This window comes from Pteropus vampyrus, unplaced genomic scaffold, assembly GCF_000151845.1.
Source record: "Pteropus vampyrus isolate Shadow unplaced genomic scaffold, Pvam_2.0 Scaffold2, whole genome shotgun sequence".
NCBI lineage: Eukaryota > Metazoa > Chordata > Mammalia > Chiroptera > Pteropodidae > Pteropus > Pteropus vampyrus.
In genome coordinates this window covers 19,627,136-19,647,579 of record NW_011888783.1, presented here as the reverse complement: position 1 = coordinate 19,647,579, position 20,444 = coordinate 19,627,136, and the positions used below count along the sequence as shown (strand labels likewise).

Here is a 20,444-nt window from a genome sequence, read left to right as displayed (position 1 = left end):
AACAGCTTACCTAACTAAAACTTCCAACTAACTGAAAAATGACTAAGGTGTCAAAATTTTTATCATTAGACTAATTTTCCTTATATATGGTCTAATCAATGGCGAATCAGTCACTGGACTCACTAAATATTATCTAGATTGACTGGCAATCTCAGTCCAACCACTCATGAAGATATCTTACTATATATAATTAAGTAGACAAGGAGTTCAATAAACCTTTTAGTCCTGTGTGGTGTGACAGTAAAGCAAATCTAGCCTTTGTTTTTAAGTTGCATAATTTCCATGGTGTTGCACAATAAAAGAAATTTCCATTAAGAAATTCACAATGAAAGATAGTGTTGGAAGAAAGTATTATTACTATTATCATCATCATCATCATCATCATCATCATCATTATTATTATGGGAATGTTGTATTGTTCTCATTGGTATGAACTCAAATGTTTTTCATACTGATAAAACCAAAAGGTACTGAAACTGTTTTTTTTATTCAATCCCAAAACATTCCATCAAAGAGCAGAGAAAATTTAACATTCTTATAATGTTCCCATGTGACAACAAATAGTATGTGTCTGACATCATTAATGAAAAGGGAGTGAGTGAATGCATGAGTATAACTGACTCATCAAAAATCTCATAAAAGCATTTTAAAAATATTTTTAAATACCATGCACTCCTCCACAGATAAACAGACAGAAGATGGAATATGCAGTATACTTACTAACTAGTCATTCCATGCCATATGTGTGTGAGAAAGTCTTTATAGTCAGTGTCTAGTTTTTTTTAAAGCACTGTGCTAATTATTCAGAGTAAGAAGTTTCCAACAAGGAAACAACTAACATATGAGTAGGGTCTTTGGTGGATCACAAAACGGCACCCCTCTGACTGGGCTAATCGTGGTTTGTCGATCAGAATCGAGGTGGATTTTAGTCTCTCCTCATTCTCTTGGCCTGGCACTTGAAGCTATACAATCGTTCACAGAAACCCTGTTTTAGAGACTAGACAGACCACCTGTTTCATGCTGTCATGCTACATTCGTATTCCCAGCAACTCAATTCACAGCAGCATGCCTGTACTCAAGAGGGGAGTTGAGAGAAGGAAATCCAATACATCAGGGTGATCAGTGTTGTTGTAGTTTCCCAGAATTCCATGCTCCCAGCAATTACTAGTAGCATTAAATTATTTGAAAGGGTTGATATAAAAAAAAAGCAACAATATCTTACTATTTTTCATAAGCTATATTCTAACATTTCTGTATAATAAAGATGATGTCAGTTACCCAACATTGTGACTAAAAAGCTTCAATCGTTCAGTGAGTATACAGTTGACAAATATGTGTTAACAGTCTTTTCACAAGGATTCCAAAAATGTTCTTGCAAACATCAAAAACAAAATGCTACAATAGTTACTACAAACAGTTATTGCGGTTTTATTCTTGAAAATGATGAAGGCAGTAACTTACTATTTCTTTGTATAATATTTATATAAGATTACCTGGTATGTTAAATTCTATAATATGTGTAACCTACAAAGTGCTATACCCAGAAGTTATCAATATTATTATCTAAAAGTATCTAAAACAAAAAATATACTCTAAAAATGAAATATGGAAATGTTTTATCCATACATAATAGAACTGTTTTAATTTTTATATTCTAAAATGAAATTTATCAGAATTGTGAAATTGCCAAATGAAGATGAGTCTACTGTTACAACTTAGAAAGAAAAAAACAAAACAAAACAAAACAAAAAAAGAACACACGTTTATTCCTTCGAAACATACCTTGAAAAACGGTAAGTCCAAATGGATGTGTCATCTGCTGTATATGGCCCAGGGCTCTCCTATCTAAACCATCAAAGGTGCTGTGCTCAATTTTATCAAATAAGGCATCTACCCAGTACAATCGTAAAGCACTAAAATAATAAAATACTTAGTTATTTGCTATCCAGAAACTAGCAAAATATCCTTTACTTGAGGACATTCAAAAACAGTGTTCAGTTGACACATTTATTAAAGTTTCTGAAACTCAAATTACACTCATTAAAAATTTAATAGTTTTGTGTCCCCCAGAAAGATACAACTACTTTCATAAGGTGATTTTCAATTAAATGCCTTAGAAAACTAGAAATGCTATCTTCAAGTTAGAAATTTTATTTTTCTCCTTGTTAAATCAACAAGAAAAGTGTTGGTAGTTAAGCCATGTTTAAAAGGTTAAATACATTTCTTCCTTTTTTCTCCTATAAACAACTTTGGCATTTCACGTCTGTAAGCTTATTTACCCTGTTACCTTTTCCTATATTCCTAAACAGATCAAATTTTTGAGAACAATATCTTATACTTCAAAAAGTCTTCCAGAGTAAATGTAGACAAATATACATTTATTGATTGACATCAAAGATTTCTTAGCCTTCTAATGGGGCTTGGGTCTTGTCTCCTCCATACTGATCTTCCACAAGATCTTAACATTCTGCTTCCTCCAGTGATATCCTCTGAATATTCATGAACGCATTAGTTTTTGTCCCAGCAAAAGCTAGCTAACTGCGTTTGTGTTTTTTTATGTTCTTATATCATTCTACATCCTTCTCCCATCACCAGTCAGTGATATAAAAATACTTGAGGGCAAGTAGTACCAGTTTCCTCACTCCATCATATATCCACATACTGTCTCATTCATGTTCCTCTGTAAGTGAGAACTCAGTAATTCGGGATGATTCCTACTTACCCCCAATCAATGGCCAACCCATTGGGCCATCCAAGAGTAGTATTTACTATAGGCAAAAGGTTAGATCCATCGCCCCATGCTCTCATAATTTTAGCAGGACGGAACCAATCAGTGAAAAATATATATCTAGAAAAAGAGGTAATAAGGAAAAGATGTTAACACTGGGACAAACTGCATGACTTACAGAGATTTAGCACAAACACAGATTCTCCAGAGACTTGCTGCAAATAATTTCATTTTCTGTATATGCTGCTGGGCTTATATAGAGGGGAAAAAAAATCTGCTCATTAAGCAGACTCAGTGTACAACTGCTCTAATTCTTAATTAAAAATTCAGTTTTCAACATATAACCAAAGTCACAAATACAAATGGCTTTAAAATGGACATCCAGAGCAGAGAACTTCTGTGTAGACCTAGCACCCAAAACTATTGTCACCAAGTAAACTCTTTAAAAAGACATAATTCGGGTTACATTTTAAATACTCCACGTTGTTCAAATAAAACAATAAAGTACGAACAAGAAAACAGATTTTAATCTCTCTTTCTCTCTAGAATAAATATCCAAGATGCACTAGATCTCTCTTCAGTCATCTTCCACATGGAACTGATTAATTTGCAGAAAAGCACTTCATACCTGACCCATCCAAATCAACGAACTCTTAAACAATATCTTACCAAGGTATCCTTTTTAATTCTGAGGAGTGGCAAAAAGATAAGTCTAGGGTGACAAAAACAAAAACTTTTCTCTTTTATATGAGCCTTAGGACTAAAATTAGTCTTCTCCAAAACATAACTTTCTAAAATGTGACTTCATATTATTTTAAATGAAGGAGTCGTCAAAAAAGCAATTTAATGGCTTTTCAAAATCAAATGCCAAGGATTTAGTGTAACAAAAATGCGCTAGAAAATCAACTGTTTAATCTCTACAGGGCAATAAAATTTATCAATAACAGTTTTAAAATGTTTCTTATATTTATTTCACAAGGAGAAAATTAAAATATAAAATCAACACTCTAGAGACAGCATACAGAGTTGTCAGACACACAAGCTTTCTAGTCAAACAGACCTGGAATTGACTAATTGTTTCTTACAAATTGTGAGTCCTCAGGCTAGTTACTTTATCTCTGAGCCTCAGATCCACTATCTCTAATACCAATATTATATATATTTACCTCACAAACTAGTTTTGGATTAGACAAGATTACATATGTAAAGTGCTTACTATGTGTCCTCCTGAATCAGGCTTTAGTAAATTAGTCGTCTTTTTTTTTTTTTTCTTAAATTATTCCATTCAAATGCAACTACCTAGCTCAGATTTGTTCTAAACAAACATATTAGCTATTAAACATACTTAAATAAGACAGGTAAGAACCTAAACAGAAGAGTGTGAACTGTTCCGTCTTTTCTTGTCTGACGCCACCAATCATGGAAGGGTTAAATGTGAAACTTTGTCTGTGGTCTGAAAGAGTTTTTATTCTCAAAACTACTAAATGATTAAGCAAGTTTTACTAACCTTTCTATCAATACATTAAAGCTGGGAAAGAATTTGAGCCTTTCCCGATAATTCTGCTACATATTCATTCCTTCCCTAATGAATCTGTATCAGCTTGCTTGATCCTCTACAATTGCGAAAAAAAACACAGTTCAGTGAAGACTGGGAAAGCCGAAACCGAGAAATTTTTTTGCAGGAGGTAAAGCGATTACATAAGCTTATGCTAAAGGGATAAAATTTAAGGTGATTTCAATTAATATAGTTCAATCTTATATTTGCCGGATCCCTATGGCATCACTTTTCAATAACTTTAAAAGATATACAGTTTCACGCTCTCGGGAAAACATAAACTCACTTACCCAGCAATAGGATGAACTACGATTGATCGTGGGTTATTTAAATTCTGGACTATTTCGCGTCTCGATTTATCAGCTAGCCTCATGACACTGACACTCCTGTAAGAAATGTCTGTCCAATAGAGATTCTTTGAAATCCAGTCAAAAGTCAAACTTTCAACACTTTCCGCTCTGTTAGCTGTGAGAATTTCTCTTTCTGTAAGTTAAAATATGGACATAGTTTAAACCAAGCATATTAAAATATGGTTTAAACTAAGCATATATTTTCTGCATATTTAAATTTGTGTCAGAGTTAAAGCATATTTCAGTAACATGTGAAATTTTTTTTAAATCGTAAACTGCTATGCAACAACACAAGATAAACCTAGAATCATCCTCAAAAGTTTAAATCTCAAAGAATAGATGTGATTCTGATAAACAGAACGAGGAATGGTATGGCCTGGATTTACTCCCTTGTTCAATCTCCCAGCAAAAAATTTCTCATTGCAGAACATCTGAAGACGAGATACCTGAGTTCACATACTCACAAACACCACCCACAGACGGCTCTGATAAACTGACACTGCCAGGTACGACTGGGGGATATCTCTGAGGTATGACAGCCCAACCCTCTCATCAACAGTCTTTCATAGCCACAAAGTTGCCAAGTTTGGAAAAGACCAGTAAAGATACCAGAAACGAAATCAGAACTGGGTACAGAAGAAAAAAAGACCACTCTCCTCTTTGTGAAATTGTGTGCGTTTTCCCCTCTGTTTCTTTTTCTCACCAAAGGAAATTTGAATTAGAGTAAACAATCACACCTCTTTCTTTTGCAGTAGGAAAAACAATCCTTGTGCTTTTTCCATTCATCTATTCATAAATTATAAAAAGAAATTCTTCTATGTGCTAGACACCACTAGATACTTAGAAAACATAATATCGCTAATAGTATTAATAATAATCGCTTATACTGAGCACTTTCTTTGAGCCAGGAACTGGCCCAGATATTTTATTTGGATTCATCCATCCTTATAAAAGCTCAGTCAAGAAGGGATAATTAGTAACCTTATTTTAAGATGAGAAAACTGAGTCATAGAGAAGTGAAGTATCTTGAAAGAAATGAGGACACCTCCTTCAAGGATTTATAATGAAATGGGAGAGAGAGGAGGCAGCAATTACTCTGAGAGGCAAAAATTAAAGAGTACTGGGTGCTGTGATGGAAGTGTGCACAGGACGGTATGAGAGCACAGACCCCGAATGGAACATGTAGTAAGGTGGAAGTGTGAAGAGGTTTCCCAAAGAAAGCGGTGAACGGGGGGCTACAGGAAAGCGAAGACTGGAAAGTGAAAGAGAGATTGAGAATTCCACATGTTCCAGAGCATGGCTGGAGGTTAATGAGTTAACGATAAATGCTAAAAGAGAGGGAGATTTCTGGGCAGAATCAGGGAATGGGATAGGGGGATTGGCCATGCTTTTCCTTTGAGATAAGAAGACTGTGAGAAATGGGATAAAAGTGTCCATATACACATACTGCTTTTGAGGTGGCTGTGTGATGTCCAGGTGAGATACTCAAAAGGCATTTGGCACTATAAGTATGAATCTCAGAGAGTTTGAATGGAGATTTTTATCATCACCTGCAAAAAGCCATCCCTGACCTTTCCCTCATTCTCCAGGTTAAGAGGAAAAACATTCAGTAGATGTCCTATGATTAGCCTCCCCGCAATGATTTAAAATTGCTACATATATAGATGGCTGTGGGTCCAAGGCCTGGCTTGTCCCTGGTCTGGCTGTGATCCAGGCTCGCCGCTAGGAATAGGACCTGAGATTTAGAATGTTACATTAGTGTAGTAGGGCGCCTGTGCATAAAATATGTAAACATAATTCAGCTTATTGTATCACGCATGTGTGGCTGAATGCCACTACTGTACTCTGATATGTGTGGAGCTATGCAGTCCCTTGGGGAGGAGAAGAGGAGCACAAGAAAGGGGAGCAGAAGAGGAGCAGAAGCAGAAGCCCACTCCCCACAATAGACTGCACTTCCCGCAACAGAAGTGCGCTCCCCACAATAAAGTTAGTGCCTGTCATTTCATTCTCATGTTGGCCTCTTGTGAATTCTTATGTCTCACCACCGACACCTTCCCTTCTCGATCACTTCGGCACTGACAATGGCAGTCAAAGACTTGGAAGTTGCAAAAATAGGCATAAGAAGACGCAGAATAAGAGGACCAATGCTGAATACTAGAAATCGCAGTTATTTATAGACAGGCAAAGAACAAAACACCTCTAGGGGACACTAGAAAGAATGGCCAAGAAATAGAAGGAAATCCAGGAGTGTCTTGTCATGGAAGAAAGCATTTTAAGAAGATGACCAAAGTACCAAAGAACTGAAAGTTTATAACAAAATGACTGGAAGTGACCAGAATGCGAAGAGTTTCAAGTGACATAGTGGCCAGATTGCAATGAGGTGAGGAATAAGTGAGAAATGTGGAACAAGAATGTGTAGACCAGTCTTTTAAGAAGCTTGTCTATGAAATGAAAGAGAGAGAAGACTGTAATTAGAGAGGCTCATGGAGCAAAGAGTGGGTTGTGTTTGTTTTTGGTTTTGGTTTTGGTTTTGGTTTGTTTGTGGGAGAGAGTTGATTGTATCTGATGGGGGAAAAGTCAGTAGAAAAAGAGAAGTTGGAGAAGAGAAGGGATAATTGATGAAGTAAATTCCCTGGGGGCTTGACTTGACTTTAATTTGATTTCTGACAACACTTAATCTTCTCCTTGGAAAAACAAACAACGTAATTCCTCCCTCGCAAGAGCATAGAGAGTTTATCCACTGACCATAATATTTTAAAAGGTAACTTGCTCAGCATGTGGACTCACAATTGACAAAAAGTATAATGAGAATTCAACTTTGACAAAGCAGAAGGAAGCTGACCTGTGGAGATGCCTGCAGGAAACTTAGCCTGCATTGGCTCAGAAACCCAATACTGCCTTTTGGTGAGAGCTAAGATTGACTGGAGTTTTCCAAGCTCAGTAGATCTAATTCTAGTGCCCAGAAAAGATGCATCCTGCTTCAAAATAGCAGATTGATCACACATATTTCTCTCCTTTTCCTTCCAAACGCTATTAAAATGACAGTAAAAGAATAGCAGTTGAGAGATTTCCGTAGTTTGAAAGAGAAAGGGAAAGAGAAAGGAGTGGTAATTCACTAAGTGGGGAGTGAAAGCTACAAACTAAGGGCCAGCAGGGGAGAACCATACCCACACACATGCAGAAGCCTCAACTTATGTACACTCGGAGACACCAGGCTCTGTGAAAGGCAGGGACAAGGAATTAAAGGACTTGGTTAAAAGTCGATATCAGGAGGAATTAGACCTCCAGGTCCCTCCCAGAGCCTAGGTGTCTGTGCCATTCCCCTCCACCTATCTAATCTAAGAGACCACAGGTCTTCTTCTCTGGAGGACCTGAAGCAGAGAGTCTACAGGCTCAGGACACAGTGCACAAAAGAGGATCAGGATGGACACAGAACTGAGTACAGGGGGATTATGTGGATACTGAACTGACAGGTTCTCAGCTACCTGACCTTTGTACTGCTTGCTCCAGAACACAGCCAGTCAGCTACCCACCTCCTTTAACTCTCCACCCTAAGAAGGAGAATGGAGACATCTATTAAGGAGAAACTACCTCCAGAAAAAAAAAAAAATTTACTAATGTTGACATTTGGGAGCTCCCCAACCAAAAGGCTGCCTTTATCACCCACCATAAGTTTACCAGCTGGTGAGGCCCATCCATACATACAGACATTCTGGTAAGTTTTTTATAACCTTGCCCTTAATATCAAACAAGGGTCATGGAAATTTGAAGAAAGCCTTCATCATGAAAAAGCAAGTTGCAAACAAATCGAAAGGAAAAGGAACCTAAAGAAAATGAAAACAGAGGAAGATTCGTTTTTTTAGTGTAATTAATATTTTCAGAGAAATAAGATATTGAATTTATGAAAAAAGTAATAATCCAAGAACACAAAGGAGCTCTTCAAACAGAACTTATAAATTCAATAAAAAATTCAGTAGAAAGGCTGAAAACTAAAATGCAAAAAAGTTTATAGAAAGAACAAAATGATAGAAATGAAAACGAAGAAAGATAAGAAAAAAATAGAAGCTCAACCTAATATTTTACTATTAAGAATTATAGAAAGAAAGATTAGAAAAAAAACAGAGGCAAGAAAATTTTCCACAGTAGGATATAAATCTCAAGGTTAAAGGAATAACAAAAAGATTCTAAAAGCTTCCAGAAAGAAATGAAAACAAAATAACAATAACAAGCCAAAAAGGTCAAATACATTGAAATGGTACTCTACATGACATAGGACTCTCAACACTAGATACTAGAAGACAGTGGAGCAATGTCTTCAAGTTTCCAAAGTAAAGAAATAAATCTGTAAAGAGAAATAAATGACCTGCCAGAAACAGGAGATCCTGAACAGAGAAGGGGCGAAGGGAAGTCCGAAGACAAGAGCTGTGCATCAGATTCAGAGTAAAAATGAGTCCCCATGGTACAGAGGATAGAAGTCTCCAAAGGGGGAAAAAATTATAGATCATTTGCATTCGATGGATGGATGGATGGATGGATGGATGGATGGATGGATGGATGGATGGATCGGACGGACGGACGATGGACAGACGGATGGATGAACAGAGACATTTGATAGATCTGTTGGAGCATTTGGGAAAATGTATGATAGTTATACAGAAAATTAAGCAAATGAAGATGGAGCAGTTGATAACTCCAAAAAAATGTTTTTAATGTTCAAGAAATATCATCATTGGCTTAGTAGTGAACAATATTAACATTGATATCATATTAATAATATAAACAGCTATTATAAATTTAATCAAAAATTATAATTTAGCTTTTTAAGGAGACTTGGGGGAGTGAAGTTGGAGAAGAGGTATGTAGAGAGCAAAATCCTCTATAACAAGAAAATAAATGTTTAAAATGACAAATGAGAAATAGTAGTATATGCAAAGTATTAGAAACATGGGGGCAAATAATAGAAGTGCTAAAAGAATGGTAAGCAAGTACCTCTGAAGAACAAGTCTGGGCTGGGGAAAGAGTGGAACAGGGCAATGCGGTTTTTCGTTGATAGCAGTTATAATAATAGCTAATATTTACTGAATATTTGCTATTTTCCACGCATTATTCTAGGTATTTTACATGTATTAGCCTAAAATTCTCTCAACAATCTTATAAGCTATGTAGTACCTGTATTATTATTCCTATTTTACAGATTTAGGAAACCGATATATAAAGAAATTAAGTAACTTCCCAAGAATATCGAGTAAGAAACAAGAGAAGCCAGGATTCAAAACTCAGCAGTCTAGCTTCTGAGCTGACCCTTTCAGTTTTTAGGTTATATGGGCTACCAATTTTTTTCAAACTGCAGAGTCGTAAAATCCAAATACTGGATCATGCCATGACCCAATAAAGTACCCAATGGTAAACTGTGACTGAATATAATTTGTCTTTTGGTGATGATTATGAAGAACACAATTCCAATTAATAAGAAAAAGTACATTAAATCCATAGTTATATATAATTCATCTTTTTAAAATATTATTATTATTCCAATTTACCCATTAACAGCTTTCACACACTTGACACTCTTATGGAGTGTCAGTTCCTTTTATTTTATTCTACATTGTTAAAATGCACCCTCATTTATAACTTATTCTGAAAATAAAGGAAAAGTATTTATTTTAACTTAATTTGTAAGAAAAGCAATAAATTTGTTTTCCTGATCTAAAAGTATTCAGTAAGCTTAATAAAGAACCCTGCTTAAGAAGTGAATGTTTAGAAGTTTTACTAAACAAATTCTTAGCATTATTATTGAAAAAAGACAAAACATACAAAAATTTTTCTAGACCATTTCTCACCTGTGCCATCGATCTTTTGTTTATAAATCATGTCTATTGATGTATCTGAAAAAAAGATAGTGTTCTCCTGGGCATCAAAGTCAATTCCAACAAAGAAGGAAGGATTTCCCGTCACTGGAACCATGACATCTTCCTGAGTGGAGATGGTGAATGGGATCCCACGAACAGCCACTTCGGATGAAAAGATCAGGAACTGCTTAACGGCTACAAGAAGGACACCATACAGTCAGCCACAGCATGGTTCTTACCCTCTCTAAATTCCAGAGGAATTACTTATACATCCACAAAATACATCTTACAATTCTAACATGTAATTCTGAAAAAAAAAAACATAAAAAATAAATCTGCGGAAAACACATTTGGAAATAATGGGAGGAAGAGAGGGAAAAAGATAAACTGCTATGAAGGCAATACGAGTATTACAATATTACATCTTCCTGAGAAATTTATCCTTATGATGCATTCATATAAAAGATGATACCTATATGCTTAATTTTTAAAGCAGTATTAACTGAATTCCATCGAAATTCTTGAGTAGAATTAACTTTTGTATAATATGACTTTTGTAATAGAGATCTATACCAGGAATCCTACTGCAGTTTTTAAGGTATTAAGGCCAGTAAACGAGAAGAAATAACAGCAACCAGGTAATTATTTAGAAAGAAAGAAAGAAAGAAAAGAAGAGAAGGGAAGGGAGAAATAGAGGAAATGAGAAATAAATGATGTTTAAAATCAAAGGAAAAAAATTAAAAATAATAAAATAATAAAAATCAAATGATACAGTAACAGTAGGTCAGGAAATCAGATAGAGATGAAAGATGTATACCTAAGACAAAGATATAAAAATTGCAGAAGGAGCTTAAAATCAAAATTATTAGACACATAGTGTCAATATAATAGTTAGAAACACATGACTTTTTAAATGAGGGTAATTTTTATCTAAATCTGAGATTACCTACAAAGCTAACAAATTTGTCTGAATTAGAATAAGAGAACTTGCATGCTAAGCCAGGAGCAGCACCATCTGGGGAGCAAGAATTTGTTAAAAGCATAAAAAGGAGAGTTGTCAACGTGAAAATAAGAGAAACAAATATTGTAGGAGTGCATTTCATCATCGGCTGAAGCCGAGGCAATGGTCCCATTATGCTTAGATGTGTACAGTAACCAAAGAAAAAGAAGTCTTTAAGGTAAGAATGAAACCCAGAGTATAGAGGCAGATAAAAAGTGAAAATTTGAATTGAAAAGAGAAGATTTAGATGAGGAAATGAGCCACCTCAACACTTATGAGTTTACTTTGGAATACAAGAATAAAGCTAGGTGGGATCTAAATGTGATTACTTAACTCAAAGTGGCATCAGAGACAGTCTAGGAGATGTCAATGAAAGTGATGGGAAGTGCTTCCCATTAGAGTTAAGGCTAACATCTAAAGTGGAAAAGGTATACATAACAAAAAATAACTCAAAATAAATCCCATGGAATTTCAAAAGCATAGTTAAAAAAAGGAGACAAAGATATCAGGAAGGAGACAAATGGGAAAGGGATCCCCAGAAACCCCTAGATGTGGAATTAAAAGAATGTCTCAAGGGACAGAAATTTAGTTCTTCGAATCAGCAATATATAAATGGAGTGATGCCTACTGAGGAAGACACCCTGTGGGCTACAGAAATATTCGCAGTGAAAAAGTATGACAGGAGTTGGTCCAGTTCAAGAGCAGCACATACTCCTGTGCTGCCTGCCAGAAAGAATCCAGAATCGATTTCTTACCAACACAGTGGTGACCATCTACATCCAGGTTGAAGCCAAACGTGCATTTGCAGCGGTAACCCAAACCATCATTATCTGTTCGGTGGCTGAGGACACAGATCTGTTCACAGCCCCCATTGTTATCTCCACATGGATTGCTAGCTGGAGGAAAAAAATGCACAGGGTTAAATCTCAATGAGAAATGTATCATTATCCCAGACATGGAAAGCCACTTTGAGCTCTGTAGGTTAAATAGAATAATGGGTTTAAAATTTGGAGACATCACTACAGGTTGCTACATCCACATCTGGATGCAATGGCCCTCCTAATTTATCACTGCTCTCCCATCTACTCTCAAACTGGTGGTGGCAAAAAGACAAGATGCCTGCAATTGGATAATTTGGGGTGTACTTTCTCCCAAATAATTGTGTCTGCTAACCTCTATGATTCGAAAATAACTCTCCCCCCACAAAAAAACTAGTGTTATTTTATCATAAGATATAATAAATAACTATAGCTCACTGAATCCTTACTCTGAAGTAAGCCAACTTACAGTCAATGACCCTAAGAGGTAAGTAGTAGTACCTCAATTTTAAAGAAGAGGAAACCAAGTCTCTAAAAGATGATTCAGCAGCTAAATAGCTACACTAGATTCAAATATAGATCTGACTCCAAAATCCTACATGTTTGTAACCCAAACCAGTTTATACTTCCAAAAACCACCCTCAAACACAGTGACTTGAGAAAGTTCACTGAACACAACACTGCCACAGCTAAAAATTCACATGTGTCTTCTTGGCTTTTGACTTATTCTTTAAAATAGTCTCTTTATCATCTCAGGTGGATGATTTGGAGTTAACGACAGCTAGGCATCATTCTGAGGCAAATAACAAACAATTTGGATGGTAAAATCGGGTAATATTTTTGGTCATGGGCAGATGTAAATAGATCATCAACTGATTATTCCAAATAGAGATTTCCAAAATGTTTTCAGATACAGTATATATTTTCAGATAAAGTATATGTTTTCCCAGGATGACAACATTAAAGGATATTCATCCGAATGTTTTAGTTCTAGTGGTTGGTTTTTTTAAAAAAATAAAAAATCAACCTAATTATAGTCTTTCTCCATTAGCCAGGTGGGTTCAAAGTGTGATTATCTGACTCAAAGTGGCAAAGGTGGCAGTCTTGAAGAGGTCAGAGACCCACCACTTAACTTAGAATTTTGGAATGAAATCTGTCATTCTCTGAATTACTCTTCACTGATAATAAGCTTTCCACCAACAGAGGCTAGTTTTTCATATTTCTTTTCTTTGATGCACAAGCAAATACAGAAAAGAGCTGTACATAGTCCAGACAGTCATGTCAATTTGAAATCTTGAAACACAAACAAAACTTACCTTACTATAAAAGAAGACTAAGACTGAATAAAAATATTTCTTATTTTTGATAAATGACCAGCCAGAGAGTCACCGAACTCAGTTGGCCTATGATATACCTAATGCAAATCTAAAATCTAAGAACAGGTGTCTTACAAAATCAACAGGAAAAAAAAACAAAAAAAAACAAAAAAAACCCCACGCCTCTGAGAGTACCTAAAATGAGCACTTAGGCATGTCATTCTCTTCTTCTGGGCCTCGATTCCCTCAACCATAATTTTAGAGGATTGATTTACAAGGTTTCTCCAATAGAATGTAGATAAGTACTTTGATTTGTTTTGTTTCCAGCTATATGCCCAGTATCTAGACAGAATCTGGTGTGTTGCAGGTGACAATAACTATCTGTTAACTTAGTCTATAAGTTCCCTGTAGATTTGGCATCTTAACTCTGAAATATGTCAATTTCTCCAGAATGCCTATGATCTGCAGAGCCAATTCCAGAGAGTTTAACTCTCTAGATAACTCTTTGTATACTTGAGAATGCCACCAAAATCTCATGAGATCCCGCATGACTAACTTCTATAGTTTTGAGAAAACCTTTCTACCAAGGCCAGTACCAAATATGCTTTCTGTTTTTCTGGGGCTTACCATGGGGCTGCCTGAGGGAATGGTAAACAGTCACTCCAAAGGGCCTTAGGGAAGACTGGTAGTACACCTGTGGGTTGGTCTCCGTGAACTTGTTTGCCTTCATTACAGCCATCTTTGTCCAATCAGTAAAAAAGACGCTATCTTCAAACAAGCTTATTCCAAAGGGATGAGGAATGCGTGAGCCTCCATGAAGCACTGTCTTCCTATTACAAAAGATATATATCATACAGTTTTTATTTGTTTTCTTTTATTTTGATTAAAGGTAGAATTAGTTCAAGTAAATGCATAAGAAATTAAATAGTGTCTTGTTACAAATATAGAATATAAAGATAAAATACATTTTAAGATACAGGTCTATTTCCATCTATGTTTGATAGAATTTTCATGTGTCTCTTGGAAAAGACCCTTGAAACTTAAATTCCAGTCCCAGTCCTAGCTAGTTCTAGATTTTTTTGAGAAATTACTGTTTTCTCACCTGCTCTTCATTCTTTTAAGGTTGTCCCAAATATAAAATGGCTAACATGTGACACGTTGTTTTGAAATCCACATGTAGAACAGTGTAACAAAGAACTGGAAGTCTAGTAGAGGATGCCTTAAACACTGATTTCACACTGGACCACTGACCATATCTCAGCAATTAGGGGGCAGGACAGTGAGTGGTAGAGTTCAACTCACGGCAAACAAAAAGACCTGTTCCTGATGTCACCCTAAGGAGAGCAAAAGCGGTGCTACCACTTTTATGGCTCTGCTTGATGAAACCATCAACTGGTCATACTTGTAGCGGAGGCACAGTATGCCCAGAGCTACTTAAATGGGAAGAAAACAGAAGTGAAGAAATCAACCGTGCCTGCCATGACATCGACAGAAATGATAATTCATTTAGGCCATTTTAAAAGTGAGGTGGACAATGGCTCGTGAGGAAAAATCTTTTTTTTCTTTTGGAATAAAAGAAAGACCTCAAAGAATAATCTTAGCAACCTCTGAAAACTAAAAGGCACAAACAATAGAGTTCTAAGAAAAGACTTGAAGATACTAATACTGGAAAAACACTATAGGAGAAAAGAAAACAAAGAAACCTAAGGTTAGTGCACATTTTAAGACATTCCATAATGACATGGTACATTAAGATTGGAGAATGGTTTTCGTTTTTAGTTAGCAAATTCCAGAACACTGAATGCCACCTGCTGGCAAAGCAAAAGGCAATGACTTTATGATTTCAGCTGTACTCATGAGCTTTAATATCATTTTGACATTTCTTCACAGCCAAAAAACCATTCAAATCTTTCTGAAACTCTGTAATTTTAATCTTTTATGTTTTAGCTTAACCTTAGCATAAAAATTCTTGGACTATATAATGTAATGCCATGAAAGAGAAAAAAATTTAAGCCATTTCTCAATTATTTTTATATGACTTATTATCAGGTTAACTAACTTTTTTCATTATATTAATTCATATTCTCACTATAGGAACCCGTTTCAGTGGTAAGAAGTCAATTTTAATACATAATCACTTTATTTAACCAAGTAGAAACTGTTCTAAAAATATAAAATCCAGTGGCAAACTGTGATGCCATCTTTACAGAAGAAATAAAAGAGAAAACAAAACTACAATATGACTATTGTTGAGAAAACAATAAAACCAAGTTATTTGGAAAAATTTAACTGGCGAGTGTATTTGCTGAATGCACAGAACAATTTTTTATGGTAAAAATTTGAAGACCATTTTATAACCAATTTTTGAAAATATCAAAAGGAGATGGTCTAAAATAGTTAACAACTAATTTATGGTTAGATCTAATCAGACTAAGAATATGAAAAAAAAATGCCGTATTCTATATTCAAATATTCTGTGTAAGTATCTTTGAAGTATATAAGGTAAAAATACAAGTCAGAACTTCTCTTTGAAATTTGAAATATATAAAGGGCAGAGTAAAATCCAATTAATTTCTACCAGAAAATGTTAAATAAAAAATAAAATTTATTTATTGAGAGAAAATTAGAAAGCTAAAAGATAAAGCGAACTTTAGAAACAAACCATAACAGACCCAGAGTATATAATGTGCCTAGCTATAAATAGACTCAGGAGTTACCGAAAATAATGTGCTTTATCTGGGAGCGGAAGAGGCTTGGGAGGAGAAATCAAAGAACAAATGTTCTAGGTAACATTTAATGACTTGTTATGGAACCCAATTATAGTTAATAAAATGGAGCAGGTCACTTCATGCAAAGTCAACATGAAAGTCATTCAAGCTTTGATTTCAACCAAAAAAAGGAGCAGGAGTATTTTAATTCTGGCCCTTTGATATTCCTCTCCATTAATTTTATATACTTTCCCCCCCAATTTCTTGTTTTTAAAAATTATTTTTTACCTTTGAATTCCATCATAAGTTACAGTCTCAATGTAATCGAACCGGGAGTCAACCCAGTAAACACGCTTTAATACTAAATCCAGAGTTATCCCAGCAGGCCATCCCAGCTTCGTTTTCACCAAGTCTTTACGGTTGGTGCCATCCATGAAAGCCCTTTCCACGGTAGGTCCTCCAGAAAGGCTCTCCAAATCTGAGAAAAATAAATAACTACCAAAAAAAAAAAGAAAAGAAAAGAAAAGATGAAAGAGTCAGTTATTTTACAAGTTTACCTGAAAAACATTTTATCAGATCGTGTTTGGATCAATGGAAATTTCTTCTAGCTGACTGGAGAACGATGGGGGTATAAAACAATAAGGAAATTAAAAAGCATTAAAAATCAGAGACTATGAAGGCCAATCAGGAGAGGCAACAACTCCAAACAGCAACTATTAAAATGCATTGACTTGGAAGCCTAAAAATTCATATTTCACTCTCTTAAATTTCTCCCCTGTCTTCTGGCTCTTTCACTTCCCTTTTTTACACCCCGGAAAACTTACAGATACATTTTAAAATTAGCTATCAATCCATTCCATTCTTAATTATCCATGCGAAAGCATAGACCTCAACACACGAGCCGCAGACCGGTACCAGTCTGTGGACTGTTAGGAACAGAGCAGCACAGCAGGAGGTGAGCGGCAGGTGAGAGGAGTGAAGCTTCATCTTTATTTGCAGCTGCTCCCCAGCACTAGCATCACCGCCTCAGCTCCTCCTCAGATCATCAGGTATTAGATTCTCATGGGAGCACCAGTCCCTGGTGCCAAAAAGGTTGGGGACCGCTGGTCTAGAGAACATATCCATCATTTTCAAGGAAGAACAACTGATATAAAGTAGAAATGAATAATCACCTTTCACCAACACATAAGTAGCCTAAAGTTCATAAAAGGGTCCTTAGATTTTCAGGTATGAAAATCTAAGAGCAAGCTAAATTCTGGTAACTATTCTCAAATGTGCAGATCAGGAAAATTTGAATTTACACCTGGAGAAAAGTAAGCATTATCAGTCTTGCTGAGTTGATTCACACTAAACAACCGTGATGTATTATTAGCATTAACATCTCAATCCCAATATGTAACAAGAAAGCACTAAAAGGATAGTTCCAATCTTACTTCCCCAATTTAAAAAACTTTACAACTAGTTTATGCTAGAGTGATCATTTTAAAATAGTGAAACACAGCAATGTTTTGTTATATCAAGAGTATTAGATTGAGTCAGAACACAGAATCCAATCTCTCAGCCAGGCAAATATAGCAAACACCAAGAATAAACATAAGAATAAACATTCTTACCCCCAAAAACATTACATATTTTTAGTATACCAGTAAGTGTGTTTGGATTACATATCCTCAAATGAAATTATATTTAGCCAATTCCTTTAAAGCTTATAGGAACAGAGACATAAAGTAAACATGGGTTCTAGAGCACAGAGCTAAAAGAAATCAGAATTAACCTTTAATTAATCCAATGGATGTTTTGTGTATAAGGAAAGAGCTAAAACTCTGAAAATACTGGAATCAGTATGTTTTCACATCACTTACCCAACAGTTGGGTCCAGGGCAATGCCCCTAGGATGCCCTAAGTTTTCAGTTATAAGTATAACCCGGTGGCTTCCATCCAAATTGACCATATCTATGCGGTTAACCTTGGTCTCCACCACATAAAGTTTATCATTAACCCAGTCCACAGCTAGATTCTCCGGATCATCAATAGAAACATTGAGAACTTCTTGGATATCTAAACCATTAATGCCAACTGAGAAAACCTAAAAGAAAAACCCAAATTATTATACTTCTTAAGCATAACTAACTGGACACTGTTTCCTATTCTTTATTCAGTGTATCTAATGTACACATCAGTCATCTGGACTAAGAAATAAATTTCACTGAAGACTTGCTATTTTATATCATGGGTTACTGAGGTGGAAAAAAGTTTCTTTAGAAGTATGTGTGAGGCAAATATATCAAAAGTTTAATTTAAAAATGTGGATGTTTGGGGTGGAGAAGGTGGAGGTGGTTTGTTTTGATTTTTAGCTATAATCAAATTATAGGAATTGTTAATAATCCAAATTCTTAATTCTTAAAAATTTTATGCAAGGCATCACTTAATTGATTTAGAATTTTATTAATGGTACAAGAAAATACAAGAAGAAGAAATAAAATTCCATAACTCTTCAGGAGGATCTAAAATTTATTTTTAAAAATCTCCATTGCATCATTCAAAATTGAACTTAAATCCACCACACATCCCAAATAAGACAGTGTAATAAAAATTTGGCTGTTAGACAAAATACTGTCAATATTTGTTATCCAATCCTCAATTATGGTTTCATTTAGAAGATGCAGGTAAAATCTGATTTTTATCATCCGAGAAAGCAGAGTATGTTTTACATTTTAAGTGATCAAGTTTCAAAAATGACGACCAAATATCAATCCAGTTTTGAAAGAATGTCTACTATTTCTTTTAATTAGGCTTTTGGACTCCATTTCGAATAAAATTAAAAGTTGCTCAAGGCTAATCCATATAATAGACTGCTTTGTTTAATGGGTCCCATGTAATAGTATAGCATGGAAAGGTGCTGATTAACATAAAATATCTCAAGGGCCTTTTCTGTTAGAAAACAAAGAAACTTTCCCCTCCACTCCCCCCAAAGTGAAAAGCTATCAACACTTTGTGCTTGGGGTTCTATCAGCTCCCAAGCTACGCTCTTGAAATTTCTATTTACCTTATCTTTCACGGTGTCAGTCCAAAAGACTCTTTGTAGGTGATAGTGAAAATCCACACCCACAGCCACTCCACGATTTTGAGACTCTACCAAGACCTCAAAGGATCTTCCGTGAATATCGCCAATTAGCAAATCCTGACCATGGGAGAAGATAACGGAGGCCTCGCCAGCTAAATGTGAAGAGGTAAGGCATTATCACTCCTTCAAGTGAACAAAGACGATGAAATAACTTACAAGTGATATGCTTTCTGCTTTTTCAAATACTTTCTTCTATGTTTTCTTATTTGATTTTAAAATAAACTTCTGAGACAGATTTATAGGTGTCATTCTACCCATTTTACAGAATAGCAAATCGAGGCACAAAGGTGCTATTTTCAAGAATCCTTGATGAAATGGGCACTTTACCCCAGGTGCAACTTTAGATGGTATAAAACACAGAACTCATTTTACGGATTACTGGGAAATCACTCTGTGAAAAACATAGCAATCGAAAGCCGCTATATCTAAATACTCGCAAGCATGCTAAATCAATAAGGTTATTCATTACGGTCCTCTCTGAAATAGCAAAGGATAAAAAATGATACAAAAGTCCATCCATAAAGAATTAGTTAAATAAATTATGTACATGCAAAGAATGGAATATTATACCACTATAAAATAAAGAATGAGGAAGACTTCTCTGTGTAGACATGGAGAGCTCATGAAAATATATCACATAACACTAGCAATATGCAGAACTCTGTGTGTAGCTTACTACTATACATATATATAGTTAACTGTATTCGTATATTCTTATTTATGCATTTAACAATCTCAAGAATTGAAATAAACAGCAATTATCCATGGGAGAGGGGAAGTGAAAACAGGGCAGAGGGGGACAGATGGAGGAAACATTTTACCATTTAATTACTTCTTATAATTTAAACTTTTTAAATATATATTCAAAATAAGTTAAATTGTTAAAAATCAGCTGTACCTAAAAGTTAATATGCAGCAACACAGGTATATCTACACAAAAACAACTAGAAAATGGGCCATTCATCAAGCATGTGAGCAGGTAAGTTTCAGAAGGCC

General features: G+C 35.3%; 1 protein-coding gene across 1 annotated transcript in view; it reads right to left on the bottom strand.

The window, feature by feature from the left end:
- Nucleotides 1-20,444, bottom strand: part of LRP2 (LDL receptor related protein 2) — a 191,448-nt gene that overhangs the window by 103,173 nt on the left and 67,831 nt on the right. The window contains exons 11-18 of the mRNA XM_023528463.1: nucleotides 18,187-18,410; nucleotides 16,613-16,819; nucleotides 14,244-14,446; nucleotides 12,238-12,378; nucleotides 10,474-10,677; nucleotides 4,574-4,766; nucleotides 2,723-2,848; nucleotides 1,783-1,913 (exon numbers count right to left, since the gene is read on the bottom strand). Of these exons, the coding sequence (XP_023384231.1) occupies nucleotides 1,783-1,913; nucleotides 2,723-2,848; nucleotides 4,574-4,766; nucleotides 10,474-10,677; nucleotides 12,238-12,378; nucleotides 14,244-14,446; nucleotides 16,613-16,819; nucleotides 18,187-18,410 (1,429 nt within the window). The remainder of the gene's footprint in view (nucleotides 1-1,782; nucleotides 1,914-2,722; nucleotides 2,849-4,573; nucleotides 4,767-10,473; nucleotides 10,678-12,237; nucleotides 12,379-14,243; nucleotides 14,447-16,612; nucleotides 16,820-18,186; nucleotides 18,411-20,444) is intronic.